Source organism: Halictus rubicundus, chromosome 2 (assembly GCF_050948215.1).
Source record: "Halictus rubicundus isolate RS-2024b chromosome 2, iyHalRubi1_principal, whole genome shotgun sequence".
NCBI lineage: Eukaryota > Metazoa > Arthropoda > Insecta > Hymenoptera > Halictidae > Halictus > Halictus rubicundus.
The window spans coordinates 2,628,796-2,649,801 of record NC_135150.1 but is presented as its reverse complement, the minus strand read 5'-3'; the positions used below and the strand labels follow the sequence as shown (position 1 = coordinate 2,649,801).

At 33.7% G+C, this 21,006-nt stretch overlaps 1 protein-coding gene across 2 annotated transcripts in view; it reads right to left on the bottom strand.

Annotated features, from left to right (window-relative positions):
* The window catches only part of Sick (sickie), a 504,036-nt gene that overhangs the window by 352,349 nt on the left and 130,681 nt on the right, over positions 1-21,006 (bottom strand). For both annotated transcript variants that reach the window (XM_076804259.1, XM_076804253.1), the window contains exons 2-3: positions 17,407-17,524; positions 15,676-15,728 (exon numbers count right to left, since the gene is read on the bottom strand). In XM_076804259.1, the coding sequence (XP_076660374.1) occupies positions 15,676-15,728; positions 17,407-17,524 (171 nt within the window). The remainder of the gene's footprint in view (positions 1-15,675; positions 15,729-17,406; positions 17,525-21,006) is intronic.

The window sequence follows — 21,006 nt, the reverse complement described above, 5'->3', positions numbered from 1 at the left end:
ATCAATTTAGGCGTTTCTATTAATGCTAGAAATACTGAACAAACTAAGCGATTGGCTGGTATTTTTATACAAATTACAAGAATGTACATGATGAGTTCGATGAACTCTTATTATAGTCTACGCGCTCCTACAAAAAAAAAAAAAAAAAACACCTTTACTGTTGCAATCGTTTAGAATAAGAAATTTAAAATTGTTCGTTCCGATCCATTTGGTAATTCTACTAACATGTTTCCAACTTCAAGAAATATGATTTAGAAGTTTTCAGATTAAAATATTTTTAAATATAGAAAATTCGAACGATACTGTAATATACGTCGTTAACAAAATCAGTTCAAGTAGCAAATGAAGTAGCGTGATTAACTCATTTAGACCTACGGTGAAGTATACGGTACAGTTCTTTAAAAAAATTGATTGACGCAGTTACTCGCTCAAGTTTCAAATTACTGGTTTAGCTTGGCGTCAAGCAGATGGTATAAACAATCCTATAATAACAGTTCAAGAATATATGTTCTCGTATTTTTTTTTTTCTTGATAACTTTTAAACGATAATTTTGAATTTTTTTACTTTCAGTGGTTAATGATTTAACAGTTAACTTAATAATATTGATAGAATTAATATATTTCTATATAAATGATTACGTTTTTATATTTATAATATGAATTGTTTTGTCAAAATTTCTATATACATTTCATGGGTGATTATTAAAAGCTCATGTGGAAGTTCTTGTTTTTGGATCTATAATTTTAGCTTCTATTTTATTAAAATTAAGGGCATAAGCTTGATTACAAATAATAATAATTGGTATAAAATTATTTCTAAAATAAAAAATTTACATTATTATATTAAGATTGATAGAGAGAGTAATTTTGAGGGGAGTGTGTGCACGTCAAATAGATATAAAACTCTTAGTTGCATATTTATCTGCAATTCATATGAGGGTTTTATTTAGTAGTATATTACCATTTTTTTAAATTAGAGTAGTAGATTAATACAGTGTCACTTATTAATATTCAGACAATCACGTTTTTAGTATTCAGCCATACGACTTGAATTTTTTTTACAAGTTAGAACAGCCAGTTTACTACATGATGTGAAAAATTTTTGGAAAAATTGTAATTAGTCGGAATTACAGAGAAGATACCAAAAGTTGTATTCTAGATCTTTTTTTCTGTAGACCTATATTGAAAATTAAAAAAAAAAAGTTTTGTAGATCTGTGTCAATTGTACATATTCTCAAAATTTCATAAAAATCTGTCAACGTTGCAATGAGTTACAAAATGTTTTTTCCAAATTTTCAATGTAGGCCTGCATAAAAAAGTTGTGAAAAACACCAGTGCAAGTTTTTCAAAATGTCTTTTTCACGTCATATAGTAAACTAATTTTTCTAATTTCTAAAAAAATTCAAGTCGTATGGTCCAATATTAAAGAAGTTATCGCTTTTTAAAAGTGTCCGGATATTAATAAGAGTCACCGTAAATGGGATAAAAATGAACATCGAATTTTCAGCATTGACGAGCTTCCTTGAAACCTCGTAAAATACGAGTTAAAATTACTCTTCAATTTTTGATTTTAGAATTATTTAAATTAATGGGCACATACAAGTGTAGAAGCGTGGCGTATGTTAGACGAAAATCAAGCTTTTCCCTCGAAATTGCCTTTTGATGGAAGAAGACCGCATAACGTTTCCGTTTAAAGGTTTACTTTTATTAATAATTGATTACCATGAACTCGTTAGATCCCGGTCGGTTGACTAATAACGTATACACCGTGTGAGTCACTCTCACGGGAGTGGACTCTCCGTGAAATAGAAATAGATCGCGATGGACCGGCTCGAACGGTCAGAAATGCGACGCCGGCAACCAGTTCCGGTTCAGTCAATTAGACTCTTTTCAAAACAAAATTACGCGTTTCGCAAAATGCCGGCTCTACTTAGAAAAGGTGACAATGTGTTGACAAAAGTGATAAGTAGACTGCAGATTTTTATGCAAACTCGGTCTTTAAATTAATCATCAATGCTAGTGTTAAAGATTAGGAACTTGAGGTGATTAATGCTCCTTCCTTAAACCAATCTTTTATTGGTTTATCCTAAGCCCTTCTGTATTCATGTGCGTTTATCGAAATCTCTTCTGTTGTTCCTCTCGAACTCGTCATACTGTTCCCCTGTAAGCACTGCTGTGTGCACTACGAATATAGTCAAATATTACTATAACCACAAAAGTTATCAAAATTCATAACCTTACCAGACTTTAAAAGTGAAAAAAGAGGACATATAATCTAAAACACATTGTTAAGAGTATTGGTAGAATGTGTCGATAATAATTTAATCAAAATTATATATATAAAAAGTCCTTATACAGGGTATTTCACCTAACTTGACCACCTTAAATATATCGCTTATTTTATATGATACAAAAAATGTCAGGAGGCGAAAATATTCTGTTCTAAGGCGCCAATACGGTGATGGGCCGAATTTTTTTCTCAAGGTCATTTTTTTCGAGATTTCAAGGTCATTGTATTTTTTTTTATTGGAACTGCATATTTTCACTACAATAGTCTTATAGCTTATAAAAGAACGAATCCAACGAGGTGCAATATGTTGACCTTCTCGTGACCTTTAGCAAGGAAATTATGAAATGTTTGTCAGTAACTTCAGTACGTGTTCGGGGACGGTAAATGAAGGAATTTCAATGTCATTGAAACAGTCTTAAGTTAAATCTTTATTTATTATTAGAAGGTGTTCAAAATGTTCACTATGAACCTGGATACATTTTTGGAGGCGGTAAATAAATTCTTGCTGTACATTTTTAACTTTTTCTACAGTAATTGATCTACATTCATGTAGAACCCTTTGTCGCATGTTTTCTGCTGCTGTGGGAACATCATTGTAAACTTTACTTTTTAGGTGTCCCCACAGAAAGAAATCAAGTGGCGTAAGATCCGGCGATCGAACTGGCCAACAAATTCGTGCACCACGTCCTATCCAACGATCGGGAAAAATTCTGTGTAATGCATTGCGTGCGACGAGTGCATTATCAGCTGGACAGACGTCATGCTATAATAAAACCACATCTTTGACCGATATTGTAACGGAACGTCTTCTAGCAATATGGATAATTAATTTGTTAAGAAATCTGCACAGTTTTGACCATTTAATGTTCCTTCGGTAAAGAATGGGCCAATAACTCGGTGGGTCATAATCTTCTGCTAAGATTATCACTTTGATAATAATGCTTGTAAACATACTTCAACCGATGAAAGGAGAATACGAATGTCTGTTTACAAGCACCTGCTTCAAATGAGCTCAGGAATCACCCCTTGCAAGGAAATACAACATTTTTGGGAAATCCTGAATACGATTGAAGCGACCCTTATAAATAAACAATATGTAAAAACAAAATTATGCGTTTCGAAAAAATGCCAGATATCATCGCAAAACTGACAACGTGTCTACAGAAATAAAATAGAAAGATTGTCAAACAAAACGGGATTGAAATTTTAAATCATTAGTTGTACTTTACAATGGCACACGACAGTTGTACAATATACAGAAAACAGACGATCACTAAAATTTGTAAATGTAGAAGTAGAAATCTGTAATGTTCCCATAATACTTTTTTTCTACATTTCTAAAATTATTTACGGAGTCTCCCCGTTTCAATAGCGAAAAAAATCGATTTTCAAAAATGCTTTAGAAGACGAATATTGATAAAGAATTGATAAATCGTATGAATATTACGTTTCAATTTGTGAGCAACATATCTTTAAGTTTTGACTTTGAGTGCAATGAAAACTCGTTGACAAACTTTTTTTTACATTGCTAATAATTTCGTTCATATGTTAGAACATGTAAAACAGTTTTACACTAATATTATCAAACAATTTTTCGTTTAAATGACTACAGTAAGCAACATAGGATTGTAAAACGTTGAATACCCTGATGATCACTTGTGATCAGGACTGAACGTCACCAATCATATCCTAAGGGACACCGGAGAGCAGCCATGTCGAAATTAATTAAAGCACGTGTAACAGGTAAATGTTAATATCCATAAATTTTTGCACCATCAATGTTATGACAGATACATGTCTAAAATACGCTAAATGCATTGTACATGCATACAATCACGTGTAATAAATAAACAGTAATAAATACCTATGCGAGTATTACGAATTACATTTTTATAAACTTATTGAAGACAAAAACGAATTTTTTTATAATTTTAATTTCAAAAGGAAGTCTTTCCCATCGTGTCACATTATGCAATCGTATGGGTATGCTATCACGATTTGAATGCAATGTTAAAATATTTTTACATAGTAACACAACTATTTCAAAAGTAATCAATACTTTAAATAAAAACTCAAAATATTTTTCTTATATTTTTACATCTTATTTTTTGCAATTTTTTTTAAACTGAGGTAAATTATATTTTGAATTAGTTTAGCACTTATAAACATTTATTTGTTACAGAATTTGTTATTGAATTTCCGATATCGAGGACGCAACAGAAACCAACATATTTGGGACATTTTGCTAATTAAAATGACACCAAATTCGACACAATTTGCATCGCATTTATTTGTTTTAATTCACAATATAGTAGAACCTCGATTATCCGTACTAATTAGTGGAACATTCAGATAATAGAATAGTTACCTAGCTACAGTTCTAGATTATCGAGATTCTACTGAATCGTAAACTGAACAAACAAGTATGCTCCGAACTATATCGCGTTTAGTCTCATTTTAACCAGAAAAATGTCGCGGACATTTTGATAAAGGTATCGTAAAAAAATAATTAAAAACAAAAAGCTTGTGTCATTGGATTACTATTGCCTTACCAATATGCCGAATTTTGCATCATGTTACACTTCTCGACAATCGATTCCAGGGCATCTCAAGGGATACAGTAATAGAGATAAATTTTTCGCAAATATCATGTACATCTCTTTCACATTTATCGAGGCATTACTGCACTATAAGACGCAACGATGGAAGTGACATTAATCGGATATAATTAACCTCTTGCCTTAAAACGATGTCTCAGAAACGTCATAGGTTCTGTACGACAAACTTATTTTTAATTTTTTATCATAAATTCACATATGTAATGGCAACATAATTATTTTACATTGATTTTGAAGCAATAAAAACTATTTTATTCATTATCGATGCAACTATATCAGCGCTTCGCTTCGATATTATATTAAATTATACTTTCATACTGAACAAAATTGATTAACTTATTAATGTTTGTAGATCCATTACTATATGGCCATACTTGTTAAATATTGGTCGCAAAAGAAAAGAACTGTATTTCGTTCTAAAAGAAAGGCACAATGTTTCATTGATTTTGTCTGCAATATTCATTACGAGTCGAACTCATTGTTACACGGAAAGGGGTTAAAGCGTTAAAAATATTGTCACACCATTTCGCATCGACCTAATACACGTTCGATAACTGGCGTGTACTTCACGTTTGCGAAGCAATCGACAGTTTCCTGTTTAATTATGGGAGAAGCTTGGAAACGCGTTTCCTCCGGTTTACGAGTTAAACGTGTCGCAGAAGCTTGTTCGAATCGCAAACAGAGGTGCGAGTCGCGTTTTGCGCGCGGCCGAGTCTTGAAGGAAAACACGTGATTCGGGTTTCGCGCTTTACCGCATCGGAGCCTGTGTGCGGCCGTTCGAGCATGTGCTCGTGCGTCTACGTGTAGCCAGTTAATGGCAAGCACAGACGCAACCGCGTTGCGTTAATTATAGACCGGAGCCCTTCTCCTTCCCTTCATCTACCCCCTCGACACCGCGAAATTGGAAAGCCGCCGTCAACGACGAACCACGCTCGTTTCTTGTAACCGAGGGTAGGGACACGCGGCTACCAGGCAAAACTTCCCGAGCGAAAGGTTCTTTCGAAAGTTTCGGATAAACGATTTCACACGACTATTCCCATACATACCTTCACGGACTCTCGCTCAAATTTTCATATCAACATCGTGGAACTCGCGGTCTACTTCAGAGGTGCGCATGCTACAGAACGCTTGGCTTTGTTGGAATAGATATGATGTGCAGGGTGATTCATTCGAATGTACCAATTAAATTTATTAATAATTTTGCCGTTGTACAAAATTAATGAAACCATACGCATATGAAAAATGTGTTAACAGACGCATAGAACAATATGATGCAGGTTGATAATTATGCAGAAATAGTCATTCAGCTGAAGTATCTAAATTTATTCATACAGTACTTCTATAAAAAGTGTTTATAACGAAAATTGATATTGAATAAAGCATACTCAGAAAGAATATTTAAGGCTCAGTAGAGATATTCTTTAATTCGTGTTAAGTGTTGGTAATGTTCAAAACGTCCAAATCTCCTTTATCAAACAGAGATGTGTTGCCAACATTTTTCACAGAAGAATATAATTAATAATCCATACGTCACAATCTCAGTGTCAGTTTCTCATGCGTTTGATTTCTACAGGGTGCAAAGAATTTATGTGTCGCGACTATGTCGCGTACTTATACACAAGGATAAAAAGTGCAAATGGAACCATTAGTCAAAACTCAACTATTCTCTTGAAAAATTATGGTAAATTTTTTTCACTGTCAAACCGATTTTATTTATATTGAATTTTCGATATATTTCACGTGCCAAGAAATAATTTCCGATGGCATCATCAATATAATGTTATATAAGAGGAGCGAAAAATGAAAATATAATATACAACATAAATATCAGTTTGATAATGAAAAACTTTATCATAATTTTTCAAGAGAACCATCGAATTTTGACTCATGATTCCTCCTACACTTTTTATCCTTGTGATCAGTAGAATACAATGCAATGAAAAAAAGGTTGACCCTTTGACCTTGATGTTCAAGGTCAAGGTTAATTTTGCTGCATCTTTCTTACATCAATTTCCACCAAACCGAGGGTGTAGAATCACGCTATGATAGTCGCGACATATATACAGGATGGGGCATTTAAATGGGAACAACTAAATATCTCGGTTATTATTTCGTTGTATAGATGGAGAATCGAGCATTATTGGCAATTTATGCTTTTGTGTTTTTAATCAGAACAATATTGTTAAGACGAATGAGTTGTAGAGCTTATCCCGATCAAAATGAGTGCAAACACGACATCATTTGTACTGTCTTTAATGAGATTGTAATTTTTATCGTAACATTACGTATCAGTGAAACTTGTTCGATTACACTCGAATTTGACCTCATTTTCATCAGGAAAATTCCCTCCATTCGCTCGTCACAATTTCATGAGGATATATTCAAAAATCTAAAAGTTTAAACTTTCATACGTGCGCGATTCTCCATCCGCTTACATTGTATGTCGTCTGTCGTCGCTGGGTCTTTGAAGCTCGGCGCTCGGCAAAAGTTATTCGAAGATTTATTCGAAGCCTTCGAATAAAAGATACAGATTGTTAGGATATGAGAGTAAATCTCTGCTTTTTGTGTGTGTGTGAGTGCGCGAACAGCGCTGGACGAACGCGTGTGGAGAGAGTGAGAAGTAAGAAAGTATCGCTGGACAGTATGTATGTATGCCATGTGCCATGTTCTTTGCCATGAGAGACAAAGAAAGGAAAATGTAATATTAACGGTATAATTCAATTCAGTGTAGGTTAAGTCTAGTTGTGGTTTTTCTTTAACCTATATAGTTATAGTTTATACTAAGAGTTTACATTTAAATAAAATATTAGTTTCCACATTATTCTGACACAGATAAAAGATGAAAAAATTATATTTATTCGTCGGATAAATTCTCGTCGAATAAAATTATTTATCCGACACTCGTCGAATAAAGATACTTTTTTTTATTCGAACCTTCGAATAACGCATAAAAATTTTTTATCTTTTATTCGTTATTCGAAATTTTTATTTAGATAAATATTTTACCCAACTCTGGTGTATAGTGATGCAGAAAAGGTAGAAATTATTTTAGTTTATGGTGAGGCTAAAAGTAACTGGGTACAAGCATTTCAACTGTACGCAGTGTGAAGCCAATCTTATCGCCTATCTGACGCATAGGGTAAATTGCACCTTGGCTCACCGTACGCGTCATCTTCTCCTGACGCATAGAACAATCACTAAGATGCCCTTTGGATTCCAAGGCTCGTCGTCGAAGATAACGTGCCCTTTCGCACCCCCAAAACTGTATATAAAGCCTACGCCAGCACAATAAAGCAGTCCAGTTGCGAATACCTTACGCCACGCGCTGTTATTCTACCCTGCCGACTCCGTATCCCGTACTACGGTTCAGAATACGTTATTTCCAAAGTATTAATACGCGAAATCGCGAAGTAATCATTGTCGTTTCCCGGATACGACAATTGTCCCGTGACAGCAGGAAGATACCCTGAGAGAAATCATACTTCTCGACAAAGTTATCACCGCATAGTTCAATTGTTTTGTAAAACGGAGTATTAAATCACTGAACAGAAAACGATCAAAGCCTGCTCCTGGAGAAGATGCCGAAACTTTTGTATTGGCTACAGTGAATATTGATCCTACTACAAGTTGTCGAAAAATTGGACGTTCTTTATTCTTTGTTCTTTATTGCAACGTCATAAATTTCATCCACACCATATTTCCTTACATCAGGAGCTTCATGGCAACGACTTTGAGAATCGTGTTGCTTTTTGTACATGGGCATTGTAGCAAATATAAAGTCATGAATATTTTATGACGATCTCTTTACTGACGAAGCTCCTTTTTCTAACCATGGACAACTGAATACACATAATATGTATTATTGGTGCACTGAAAATTCGAAATGGCTTGGACAAGTTGTACACCAGCGCCCATGAAGTGTAAATGTACGGTGTGAAATCGTTGGTGATAACAAACTCAAGGTCACGTGAAGGTCATAATATTACAGGTCGTTGGATTCGTCTTGACCTCGGTTAACACATAGCGATAATAAAAATATATGATTCCATTAAAAAAAATATCGATGACCTTGAAATCTTGTAAAAAAATGACCTTGAGAAAAAATGTTTACCATTATCAAATTCGCCCCTTGAAACAGTACAACTTTATTCTGTGGAGATTTTTTGTACGACTAATAATAACCGAGATATTTAGGTGTTCCCATTTAAATGCCCCACCCTGTATAATCTCTTTACACCCTGTACATCGTTTTGTTAGTTTTGAACGCGATGTAGATAATCTTACTTTAAATTTACCTCACCTTGCTTAAGTTAATTATTTATCTCTCTGTCGCATTGGATTTTTAAGATTGTATCAATTTGATGCCAGGAGACAAAGTAAGTCGATGTAGAGTGAAACATGATGGAATAGAATATTTGGAACGTTAACAATGCTTCATTAGCAGTGAAGTTAGAGTGATTCGTTTTTGTGATTTCAGCGATTATGAAATGAGAAGTCTGAAACCAGTCATTTTGTCTTGTCTGACTAGTATTAACACGTTCTGTGTCGTGTCAGTCACTTATGAGTAACACGGCTCTTTGTGCAGGGTGGAAAATTAATTTTTATAGTGACACATTGCGTGACCCAAACATTCTGATCTGCAAAGTACGAAGAGGTTAACATAGCAATCACTATGATAAAACTTAACTTCTCAATTCTTGTTTCATTAAATTATTTCGTTTTCGTTAACTTTTTATGAGTGTCAGTATTTGATACGTTAGTAGTGGTAAATTAATATTATTTATTAATTCTCGAGAGTTGGCCTCATCATAGTGTAGACGAAGCAGTCACTACGCGAATTAGGGTTGCGTTCAGAAGCATTAGTTGGCGAGAGTCCCAACTATTTAGTTTCGAATATCTGATGTGTAAGATATACAGTACTGCGCATAAATATTCGAACGACACAGATATTACAATTAACCCCGTTTTTGGAAAGTAAAATATCTCGTCGCTATTAGCACAAATGTCTCTTCATTATTATAGTTGACACTTTTTTAGTGTATGTGTAACGGTTCATTTTATAGGGCTTTTCGAAACGTAGTTCTCTTTATAAGACCTTTATCCTTGATAAAGTGGAATCTGGCATTTTGTTGACTTCTAATAAAAGAATTATACGCAATTTCCTACAAAATGATATGCAACTAAAAAAGGTAAGTTCCGCAAGTTAAAAAAAAACACATTTTTCGTTAATGTTTAGTGCTAAAAGATAATGAAAATACACTTCAGTTTTCAAATTTCAGACAAATTTTTTAATTTTGTTCCGACATTTTTCTCAATTTTTCCGAAATCGTTTGTTTTACGATTTAAAGTAATAAGACATAAAAGACACAGTCAGTCCAGATCTACAAGTTCTGTCGAACATATTTTTCGATATAGTCATTGATTTAAAAGATATTCGAGAAAAACGATTTTATGAATATTTAATTAATTATTTTAATGTTTAAGGGCTAAGGGGCACGTTTTCCCGTTATCCTGTCGACCCGTAAAAGAAATTAAAATGTCGAAAACGTATCAGTTGACAGAGTTAAAAATTTAATATTTAAATACTTAATATTTCATTTTCCTTAAAATTAAATTTTGATGACGGTCATAATTAGATTGCGGATTCTTACGTACATTAACAATATGTTGGTCAGTAGCAAGAACCAGGAGCTAAATCAAAATTTCTTTATAATTTATTTAATAATTTGAACAAGTTGGGGGTAATATATCGATGTTCTAAAATTCTTTCAATCTTTTTACTATTTTAAATTGTAGATGATCATTCTTATCATAAATACATAAAGTCTCATGAAGTTCTCAACAAGTTCTTACGTTACTAATACACTCTCGCCAAATTGTATTTCTTGGTTAAACTGCACATATTTAATTTAATTTTAAATCAAATTCGTTTTAAGACGACGTATACTTGCGAGTAAGCTAGATTGCACGTCGTCATGAATATTGGAAAAGTTTCAGGGAGACTACTTAGTGCAGCTTCATTTCAAAGTGCTTAAGGGAAGTTTTCCACGAGTTTAGTAGGTCGTCGAAGAGTTAAATAATATACCTGTCAGCAGACATCTCAGAAGTTTTATTCATAGCAGGAGCTTCTAATAGTTTCAGAAGAGAATATTAAGAAACACAAATTGCACATCCAAAACTCATTTCTTAATATAAAGTCCTAAGGGTGCAACCGATGGGTACGTTTAGCTCCTTAAGTCTTTACAATTACATCTTTACAACAATGTTAACATAAGAACAGTTTTCCACTTTAAACAAATCTCTTTCAGAGTCTTTTATGATTTCGTAATTTATTGTTACGCCTGCAATATTTCTTGTAGTTAATAATTACATTATTCTTCCTCCCCAATATAATAAATATTTTCTACTTCACAAAAGAATAAATATTACAACACCCTAAAATTATTTTACTCAATTGAAATACTTGTTCACAGTGTATTAAAAAGAGGTTCAATATTATAGACAAAATTTGTTTGCACACTGTAGGGACAGTTCTTATTCTATTAAAAAGTAATTCTCGGATTTATTGTAAACTTGTTTACAGTTTAAAAAAACATAAAAGATTCTTAACATGTTAAGGGCTGCGTCGGTCCCAGGAAACCGACACTAGGCTTTTCGTTTAGGTGACGCGTCGCGTCGGTCGGCTTAGACACAAACTTGCAGTTACTTGCAGCGAGAACGGAAAGTCCATGCTTTAGAACTTCTATTCAAACTAAAACTTGCACATTTAAGGGCTCTTCGCTATCTGTTTTTTAAAAAAGTTCGACGGTTCACGTTGTAACTTATTAAAACGTGTCATTTTTTCAGCTTCTGGAATAGTATGTTGGAATTTATTTCATAAATAGAACAAAATTAATCTGTTATTTCTTTAGAAGGAAGGATCGTTTGAATCGGCTTTTGATATACATTGTATCTGCAGTTAATATACATTGTATGTTGTCCCCGGCATGGGACCCTCGATCCTCTGTTGTTCATATTGGACTGTTGCTCCTCTGTTTTCGATTTCTTGTGTTCCATTCGCGACGTTTCTTTCAAAGCGTAAAGATGTGTCTAACAACGCGCTTTTAGAGAATCTATTAAAATATAAATTCTATTTCGTATACAGTAAAAAGAGTGTGCTTTTATTATATATACCCATATCCCAATATAGTACATTCACCTCGTCATTGTGTTAGGAATATATAATTAAAGTACAGTGCAAAATCACGAACACGTGTTCACTCGATGCTTCTCCATTCAAGGAATTGTAATATACTCGCGAAAATCCGATTAGAAATAACCTTTCGTAGTTCCTACTTAGCATTATAAATGCTATCTCAGGTCATCTTCGATCCGCACCGCGTTCACTCGGGATTATGCAAATAGGGGACACGAAGAGGCGTTATCTCGCGAAGTGTAACTCGACTTTGTCGATCTATCCGGATGTGACACAGCTCGTTTTCACCGAGATGCAGTTGGAATCCGTAAAATATTCGTTGATACCCTCTGTCTCATATTCCGCCGGTCTCCCATCCCTTTTCTCAGTTCTTCTGTTACAACTTCGAGATTAGTATCGAAAAACGGCGGGATCGAGAGTGCACTGTGAATCTCTAGATCCAACTTGGGTGGATCACGCCTACGACTCTAATGAACTTTCCTTTTATAGTCCTGCGTACGAAATATTGAATTTTGAAAGACAAACGTCCGCATATAGAATTAATATTTAATATGGAAGAATTAATCATGGTTTACTTATTGACCAAATTTGAGTTCCTAAAAAATGAAAAATAGCCCACTTATAATTCCTATTCCTCGTGCATCAAAATAATAATATAATTAATTTGATCATTACACTGCAAGTTATATATATTTATAATAAATTTAAGTGGTGCTTGCCTTCGGACAATTGTTTATGATACGCTCGTAACTAAGTGATCACCTTCAACGATTAGGCACGGCGCAACAGTGACGACCATCCAGGCTCGCATCACAGCCTGCCTTTCGTTTGTGGTCACTTCCTATGGTTGCGGGACGTCATAAATTAAGTCCTACGAAGGACCACCCAAAACAAAAGGGCACTGTTCAAAAGTGTCAAGGGTCAGCCTTGTTGAGAGACCGGCATCAGCTTATGCTCTCCAGGGCAAGGCTCATTCTGCTCACCTAAACAGGGTGACAATTCAGCAGAACCAATCAGTGCACTTCCTCTTCCATGAGGACTGCCCTCTCAATACATAGAGGAGTCTCACGAGACGGAAGAACTAAAAATCAAACGCTCTCGCTAGTTTGATTCAGACATGAAACATTCAGTTCCAAGTCTTTTTCGAACATTCAATTTCAAGTCTTCAAACGTGAAACATTCAGTTTTGCGAAGACGGGGTTCCGTCGTCGGGTTATGCGAGCCTGGCGAGCGATCAGCTTTTGTCCGAAACGATTCTCGCGAGGACGAGCGGTTTTTGTCAAAAACGATGCTCGTGAGGACCGCTCGATCCGAGCTCTCTTCTGTTCGTGATCGCGTTGCGATAACATCGTGCGTCGCGCGTGCATCCAAGGTTCGATATAGCTCAACAAGTTTCGACGTGAAACATTCAGTTTGAAACGTGAAACATTCAGTTTCAACGTGAAACCTGCAGTTTCAAATCTATTCAAAAAGATGGATCTCCAATAAGCAAGATCCGACGCGGAACGCTCTCGCGATCGAAAACAACGACCAAGCACGAGACGAACCGACGCGTCTAAGGCAGGGCCTGCTAGATCAGCCTTACCGACGAGTCCTCTAGCAGGTCTGGGACGAAAAACGCTTCCAATAAAATTACTCGATCAAATATTGAAACGGCTGTCCAAAATTAATTTGGCGGACAGTATTCCTCGGCGGTATCGGGAGTGACGCGTCCGCGTTTCATTTCCAAAATCCGCAAGCGAACAAACAACTTATTTGTAACGAGTTAGAATTTACATAAAATTCCGCAGTTTACTGGCCGTAAACTGTCAGTGTTCTATTGCAAAAGGTTAAGTTTGTTTACGCGAATACTAAAATTGCGTCAATCAGAGGGTTTGTTTCAGTCGAGGCTTTCCGCTTGGGTTCCGCTTTGCACGGAAACGTAATTGGTGATTTGTGGTGGTTCTACGCGGTACAGCTGCACGATGAAGTGCCCCTCGTTCAGGTTTTATCTACGTATCTCAAATGCAGTTATAGACTTTCTATTTTTAAAAGACATCTCGTAAAGCGTTGCAACCGTCGCCGATCGACTCTCGCCACCATAGACGAAAAGTCTTGAATTTTCTCAGTACGTACATACAAGTCTCATTCAAGTGTTTGCGTGTTTGTTTGTTAATTATTAAAGAAGCCACCGTGTCACTTTATAGACTATCAACGTTTCCTTCTTACACATTTCACGGTTCCAGTTACAAAAAGATAGGGTAAGGGACCCAAATACTACGGGGCTACCAATTACTGTGCCTATATTAATTATACTCATTTTTAAAGCATAATGAATATAAAAAAAGAGATAATCATTTTTTTCATTAAAATCAGTTAATATATATATATATATAATCCTTTTTAATATTCATTATGCTTTAAAAATAAGTATAATTAATATAGGCACAGTAATTGGGTCCCTTACCCTATATTTCCTTTCTTTGAACGTGCAATTACTATCCTGAACAATTACTCTACCATAACAATTACCAACTACCATTTTGTTATAACAATATTTTTAATATAATTGTGCCGGTGACTTAAGTCGAATATTGATAATTTTAATTGTATTTAAAATTTTGCGTTCAGTTTACACTATTTTGCGGACACACTCCTGCAGTGTTGTATTATAAATCGTGATGCAAAATAAATATTGAATTCAATCCCTACATTAGGTTGTAAACAAAATTCTGGCATGTGATAGAAACAGAAATAATTATGGGCTCAGGACCTCCCAAATAAGTATAAGCATATACATATGTATTAAATTTACGCTTTTGTTTTCTCGAAGAAACTGTAACGCAATATTTATAACATATTCCTTTCAGTAACAAAAAATATACCTAACACAAGAGCGTAATACTTATTTTGAATGAGGATAGTAGGTCTACATATTTAAAAAATGTTTATAGCATTTTATTGTCATTTATATTGTTTTTTAATATTAGTAAACTCTGTCGCGCAAATATATCATGTTATTACTAGACGGCGGATTTTTATACAAAAAATTGTTTGCTTATTGTCATAAATGCATAAAATCCGCACACGAATTATAACATAAAAGATCAGCAACGATAAAAATGCGGCAGTTATTAAATCTATCCGTGTGATGGATTTGATCTTAAACAGCTGTTATCAATTATTTAAAGTAATTTTCACCGGAAGAAATATACTGTTCTAAATGACTGCGGAAACTCTGGAAATATCTCTGATCCTCCTCCTTTAAGACAGCGGGAACTGGGGCGATCGAAACTTTTAACCTTGTGTACCAACCGTGCACAATGTGCTCTTATCAAAAAGAATTACCCAAGTTTAATCACCACTACAGTTATTTAATATTTCACAACTGCTTTCTACTGTACAAATAAAAAAAAAAAAAAGATAAATTAAATGGTTTACAACACGAATATCTTATTTACGATCAATGTTATTTTCACTTTTGTTATTTTTCAATGCTACATTTTTTGTAAATTTTTATTTTCAGTGAATTTTTAATTGATCTGGTGTATTTTTATAGCGTACAGAGTTTGCAAACGTGTTTAAAGACTTACCATTTGTTGAGCGTTTTTCGGCTTCCGGTTGACGTCGATCACTTTCTGGTTGGCTGCAATGACAAACGTTTGATAATTAATGCAACAATGTCCCGTCGTTCGATAACGGGCAGATCGTGAGTTTATCAATGCTCATTGCATATTGCGCGCACGTGCAACGCGTGACCACGGTGCCCCATGCACTAACGACTTTACTGTCAATTTAGGTGTTATGGGTAACTGTTCAATACCATTAGCGATTCGCCCACCGCGAGTAGGTACTGTTATTTGCTTCTGGACTATTAACACATCTTTCATTCACATTGAAATATGGTATCCGTACACAATGGGCGATTCATATATTTCTTTTTAATTCGCATTGCTTTTATTATGCGACAATGAAAGCTCTATTGAATCCTTGTTCGAATGGAAATCTTACAGTAGCAAATGAAGAGATTTGTAGAAATATCTCTGCTTATAAATCGTCGAATAAAGCTGGCGAAGACGTGAAAATTATGCAATTTACATTGACAACGTGTACTTCAAACAACAAAATTTATGTTATTAATAAAAATAAAAGGTGTTGCAACTTGTTTCACTTTTATGACACAAAATTAAAAAATTTCAATTCTAGAAGAAATAGACTATTGTAGAAGTACTTTTCCATTTTACAAGAGATTACTCATCAATTTAAATTTAAAAATGTAAATTTACATTGCTCTGAGTAACAACACTAGGCAGAACTATTTCTCCGAAAAATGTAAAATATGTAATTACAAACATTTTTACAAAAAAGAAATATGTTTTATTCTATACACTTTGTTGAATACAGGGTGTCTAAAAAATGTTTTACTTTCTTGGATGAGGTGATTCGAAATAACTTTTTCCTTTGCGAAAATATTCTCCGCGGGCTTTGCTAAGAAGTTATTAGCAAAAAACACGGACCAATCGTGAAAACACTGTAACCGCGCTCTGATTAGTCCGTGTTTTTCGTTAATAACTCTTTAACAAAGCCGCAGAGAACATTTTGGCCTCGGGAATTACCCTTTGTAAGGAAGTACAACAGTTTTGGGACACCTTGTATATGGTCTGGATTAGCTGTAAAGTGTGTTTCGAATTTTTTAAAATTGACGAAGTTACAGCTGAATGACAAATCTACTTCTTTCGAATTGGTTGCCATAATATTTTAGCATTTATTTTCAATATACCTATCTGTGTTAAGTTACCACTATAGCCGGGACAACAACAAAGTTAAATCAATTTTTTGTTGTAAATAATTCGGTTAAATAAATGAAATAAATCAATTATTGTCAATAATTTTTTATTTCTTTCGCGGTGGTACTGGTTATTGCTATACTTACACTTAACAAAATTCAAAATTAATCTTTTGATGAACAAGATCCAAATTAATCTTTTTGAAGACTATCATGTTCATTCAAGCATAATTACAGTGAATGATTAAATTGTTAGAGTCACTTGTATAAATTGTTTATATTCAAACAATCAATTCTTGATTGTAAGTTTACTGAAATCTCATTATTTTCTTAGAAAGTTCTGATATTCGCAAGTTCTAAATATACATTTAGCACAACACTGTAAACAATATTCTCCGTTATATAAATACTTTTTGTACTGCAGCTTCAATAATTTGATGATTTACTGTGAATTCACTGCTTCGATGATTTATATTAAATACATATATTCATGAAAGTGAAATTAGTTTTCTAAAAATAAAGCTTATGATATACTTACTGACTGCTTCCACCAAATCAGCCAGAAGTACGCCGTCGCACAGGTCCGTCTGAAGATCTGTCACTCTTCTCTTGCAACCACCTCTCTCCAAATAGTAATTCGCCCAATCCGTATAGATCTGCACAGAAATATGTATTCAAAAACACCTTTGCAAACTAATCTTTATTTGTAAGGAACATCGCCCAACTCAAGAGTGGTGCCGAAAACAAAAATACCACGGGTTCTAGAATACTACGCGAGTGTACAGTCATGTACTAATAACACTGTCCAACACCAAAATCGTTTTGCAATACCTGTTGGGTGATTTCTTATACACTTTGTCATCCTAAAACCAAATCTGAAAGCAGAATTGCTCCATCACGCAACGTTTTCGAAAATATTGGTTTTTGCAAAAATGCATGATTTTGATAAAAAATGACGTGTTACGCAAAAACTAAACACGCGAGAAAGTTCAAAATTGAGTCAAGAGTTAGAGGGAACTCTCCTCTACATATTCATATAGTCAATTATATTTTTATGTACCTCCTAATACTTGTAAATGGTTGTTAAAGTTTAAAAATGCGCCGACGTGGGTACTTTGTACGCTCTATTTTTGTATTTATGTGAAAAATCCTTTATCTTGCAGGAATTTACTATACAGGAATGCATTCTACAGACATTTCTGGTAAAGAAACCATTCACGAAAAGTATTTGGTTCCCTTAATATACGAGAAGGTTCAGAAAATATTAATTGACAGCGTGTGCGCGACGCGTTCGCGCCAGACGGCCATTGCAGCCTTTTCGCGACTCGCCAGGGCCGTCGCTATGCGTAGTCGACGTTGGTACCACTCAAGTATGTCTTTGCTTACTATTTACATACATTTTTTTTGTCTTTTTGGGTGCCAATCATTACAAAAGATTATAAAAGTACGAGTTATATTCACATTTCATTGTGGAAATGCTTAATAAAGAAAATTGAATACAAAAACTTACCTATTTCTGATGTAAACAAATTAAAAATGTTTCCGCCTTGCTTGACGTTTGTTCCTGGTATCCCGATTTTCAATAATAAGTGTCCAGCAGTAATCAGCAAGCATCCGCACATAAGTCTTTTCCTTTGTAACGTTTTTCCATGGTTGAAATATCTTGATGAAAGATTAATGCTGGAATTGTATTCCTTGTTTTGATTTTAAAATAATTTCGTCATGAATATAACAAAAACAGTCCGGCTGATTTATACACTTCCGCGAGATTTTATCGATTTAATATAGAGCAATCTATGTCTTAATTATGTACTTCGATCAATAAAATCGATAAAAATAGTCCCATTTACATAGTGTTTGGACTTATTTTAATCGGAAGAATCTTGAATGTCCATTGTTATTACAATTATAAAGATAAGACAACAATTACTGAAAATAAAATTTTCCAGTCACCGCATTGCTGCGGTCAATTTTCTTTATTAAGCATTTCCACAATGAAATGTGAATATAACTCGTATTTTTATAATCTTTTGTAATGATTGGCACCCAAAAAGATAAAAAAAAATGTATTTAATTAAGCATAGTAAGCAAAGACATACTTGAGTGGTACCAACGTCGACTACGCATAGCGACGGCCCTGGCGAGTCGCGAAAAGGCTGCAATGGCCGTCTGGCGCGAACGCGTCGCGCACACGCTGTCAATTAATATTTTCTGAACCTTCTCGTATATTAAGGGAACCAAATACTTTTCGTGAATGGTTTCTTTACCAGAAATGTCTGTAGAATGCAGTCCTGTATAGTAAATTCCTGCTAGATAAAGGATTTTTCACATAAATACAAAAATAGAGCGTACAAAGTACCCACGTCGGCGCATTTTTAAACTTTAACAACCATTTACAAGTATTAGGAGGTACATAAAAATATAATTGACTATATGAATATGTAGAGGAGAGTTCCCTCTAACTCTTGACTCAATTTTGAACTTTCTCGCGTGTTTAGTTTTTGCGTAACACGTCATTTTTTATCAAAATCATGCATTTTTGCAAAAACCAATATTTTCGAAAACGTTGCGTGATGGAGCAATTCTGCTTTCAGATTTGGTTTTAGGATGACAAAGTGTATAAGAATCACCCAACAGGTATTGCAAAACTCGAAAAAAGTTTGATTTTGTTGGACAGTGTAATAGGGATTCGCAATATTAAAATTATAATATCACCCAAAGTAATAGTTTTTCGATATAAATACTTGAATACACTTTTATTCTGAATACCAAGATGCATCGAATAATGTATAAAAAATTATATGATTCCATTAAAAAAATAAAGATGACCTTCATGTGTCCTTCATGCGTACAGAAACTGCTCATCTTTATACAAGAAATGAAGTGACATCAACGAAATTTTAAATTTTTCATTAATGATGCTAATGTATAATAGCATCCACGACATGCACCCCTTTCTGTTAACCCTTTCATAACCATGAGACACGTATGTCTGTTTTGAAAAAGAATAATAAAAAAGCATACTAAAGTTTATGTACGGTAATGATACAAATTAGGCGCGCCACTGTTAGTAGGTTACAGATTTTAATCGTTAATAATTTCAATAACTAACAACTTTAAATATATATGCAACAGTATTTGTTAATGATAACTGAATGATATTTGGTTCAATTATCTGTATTACATAGGTTTATAATGGTATTTGATGAAATTAATAATTATATGTAACGACTTATAAAATGATTTACTGCAACTTTTAGTAATAATAAGATTATAAATGAATTTTTATTGTTCAGTACATGTGTATGTTTATTTCATTTGCTGTATGCAAAGGCAATAATTAAAAAGAAAAACAAATAATTAAAATCCATAATTCATTCTTTACATGTTACAGTTCTGAATAGATTACTGCTACTTACTACCACTAGTTACAACTACAAGAAACAGAAATTAAATAAACATGAATTCTTTTATTTTTAATTATTTTAATAAATCGAAAATAGTGTAACGATTTTCTTAAACTCTTCCAATGTTCTTACAGTTTTGTATTTCACCTATTTCTTTTTTGTCATACATGCATAAAATCATCAGTCTAGTCATTAGAAATGTAAAAGTAGAAAAGGATGTGCTCGATCATATAGAAATCTAACCTACATAGTTGTACTAAATATTCAACAAGTTTAAATGTAATTATATTTCCACGAAAGAGAATTCGTTTTTTAAGCAAAAATTACGTTCTCATTTAAAATCTAAAGAAATAGGTATTTTAAACTTTTACATAAAATATTATGAAAAACTGTTTTCATTTAAACTTTTAATAATACGAATATATTTATTAATTTTTATTTGTACAAAAATACCAATTTTTATTTAATGGAAATATATTTATTCATCTTTGTGTTCAATTGTTTAAATACAAAAACTTTAAATTTAAAGTATGTCCAATTGGAAAAATGTGTGCGTGTTTATTTGATGTATTATACAAATTCTTTTAAAACGTTATTTTATTTTAAAACAAGCTTTATTATTTGAAATGAGCATTATTGTAATTGACACTTCGTAGAAGGTAACTGTTTTGAACGTTTACGATCTTTGTTTACAAGATCTCCATATTTTCGTACCTTCTATCGATAAATGT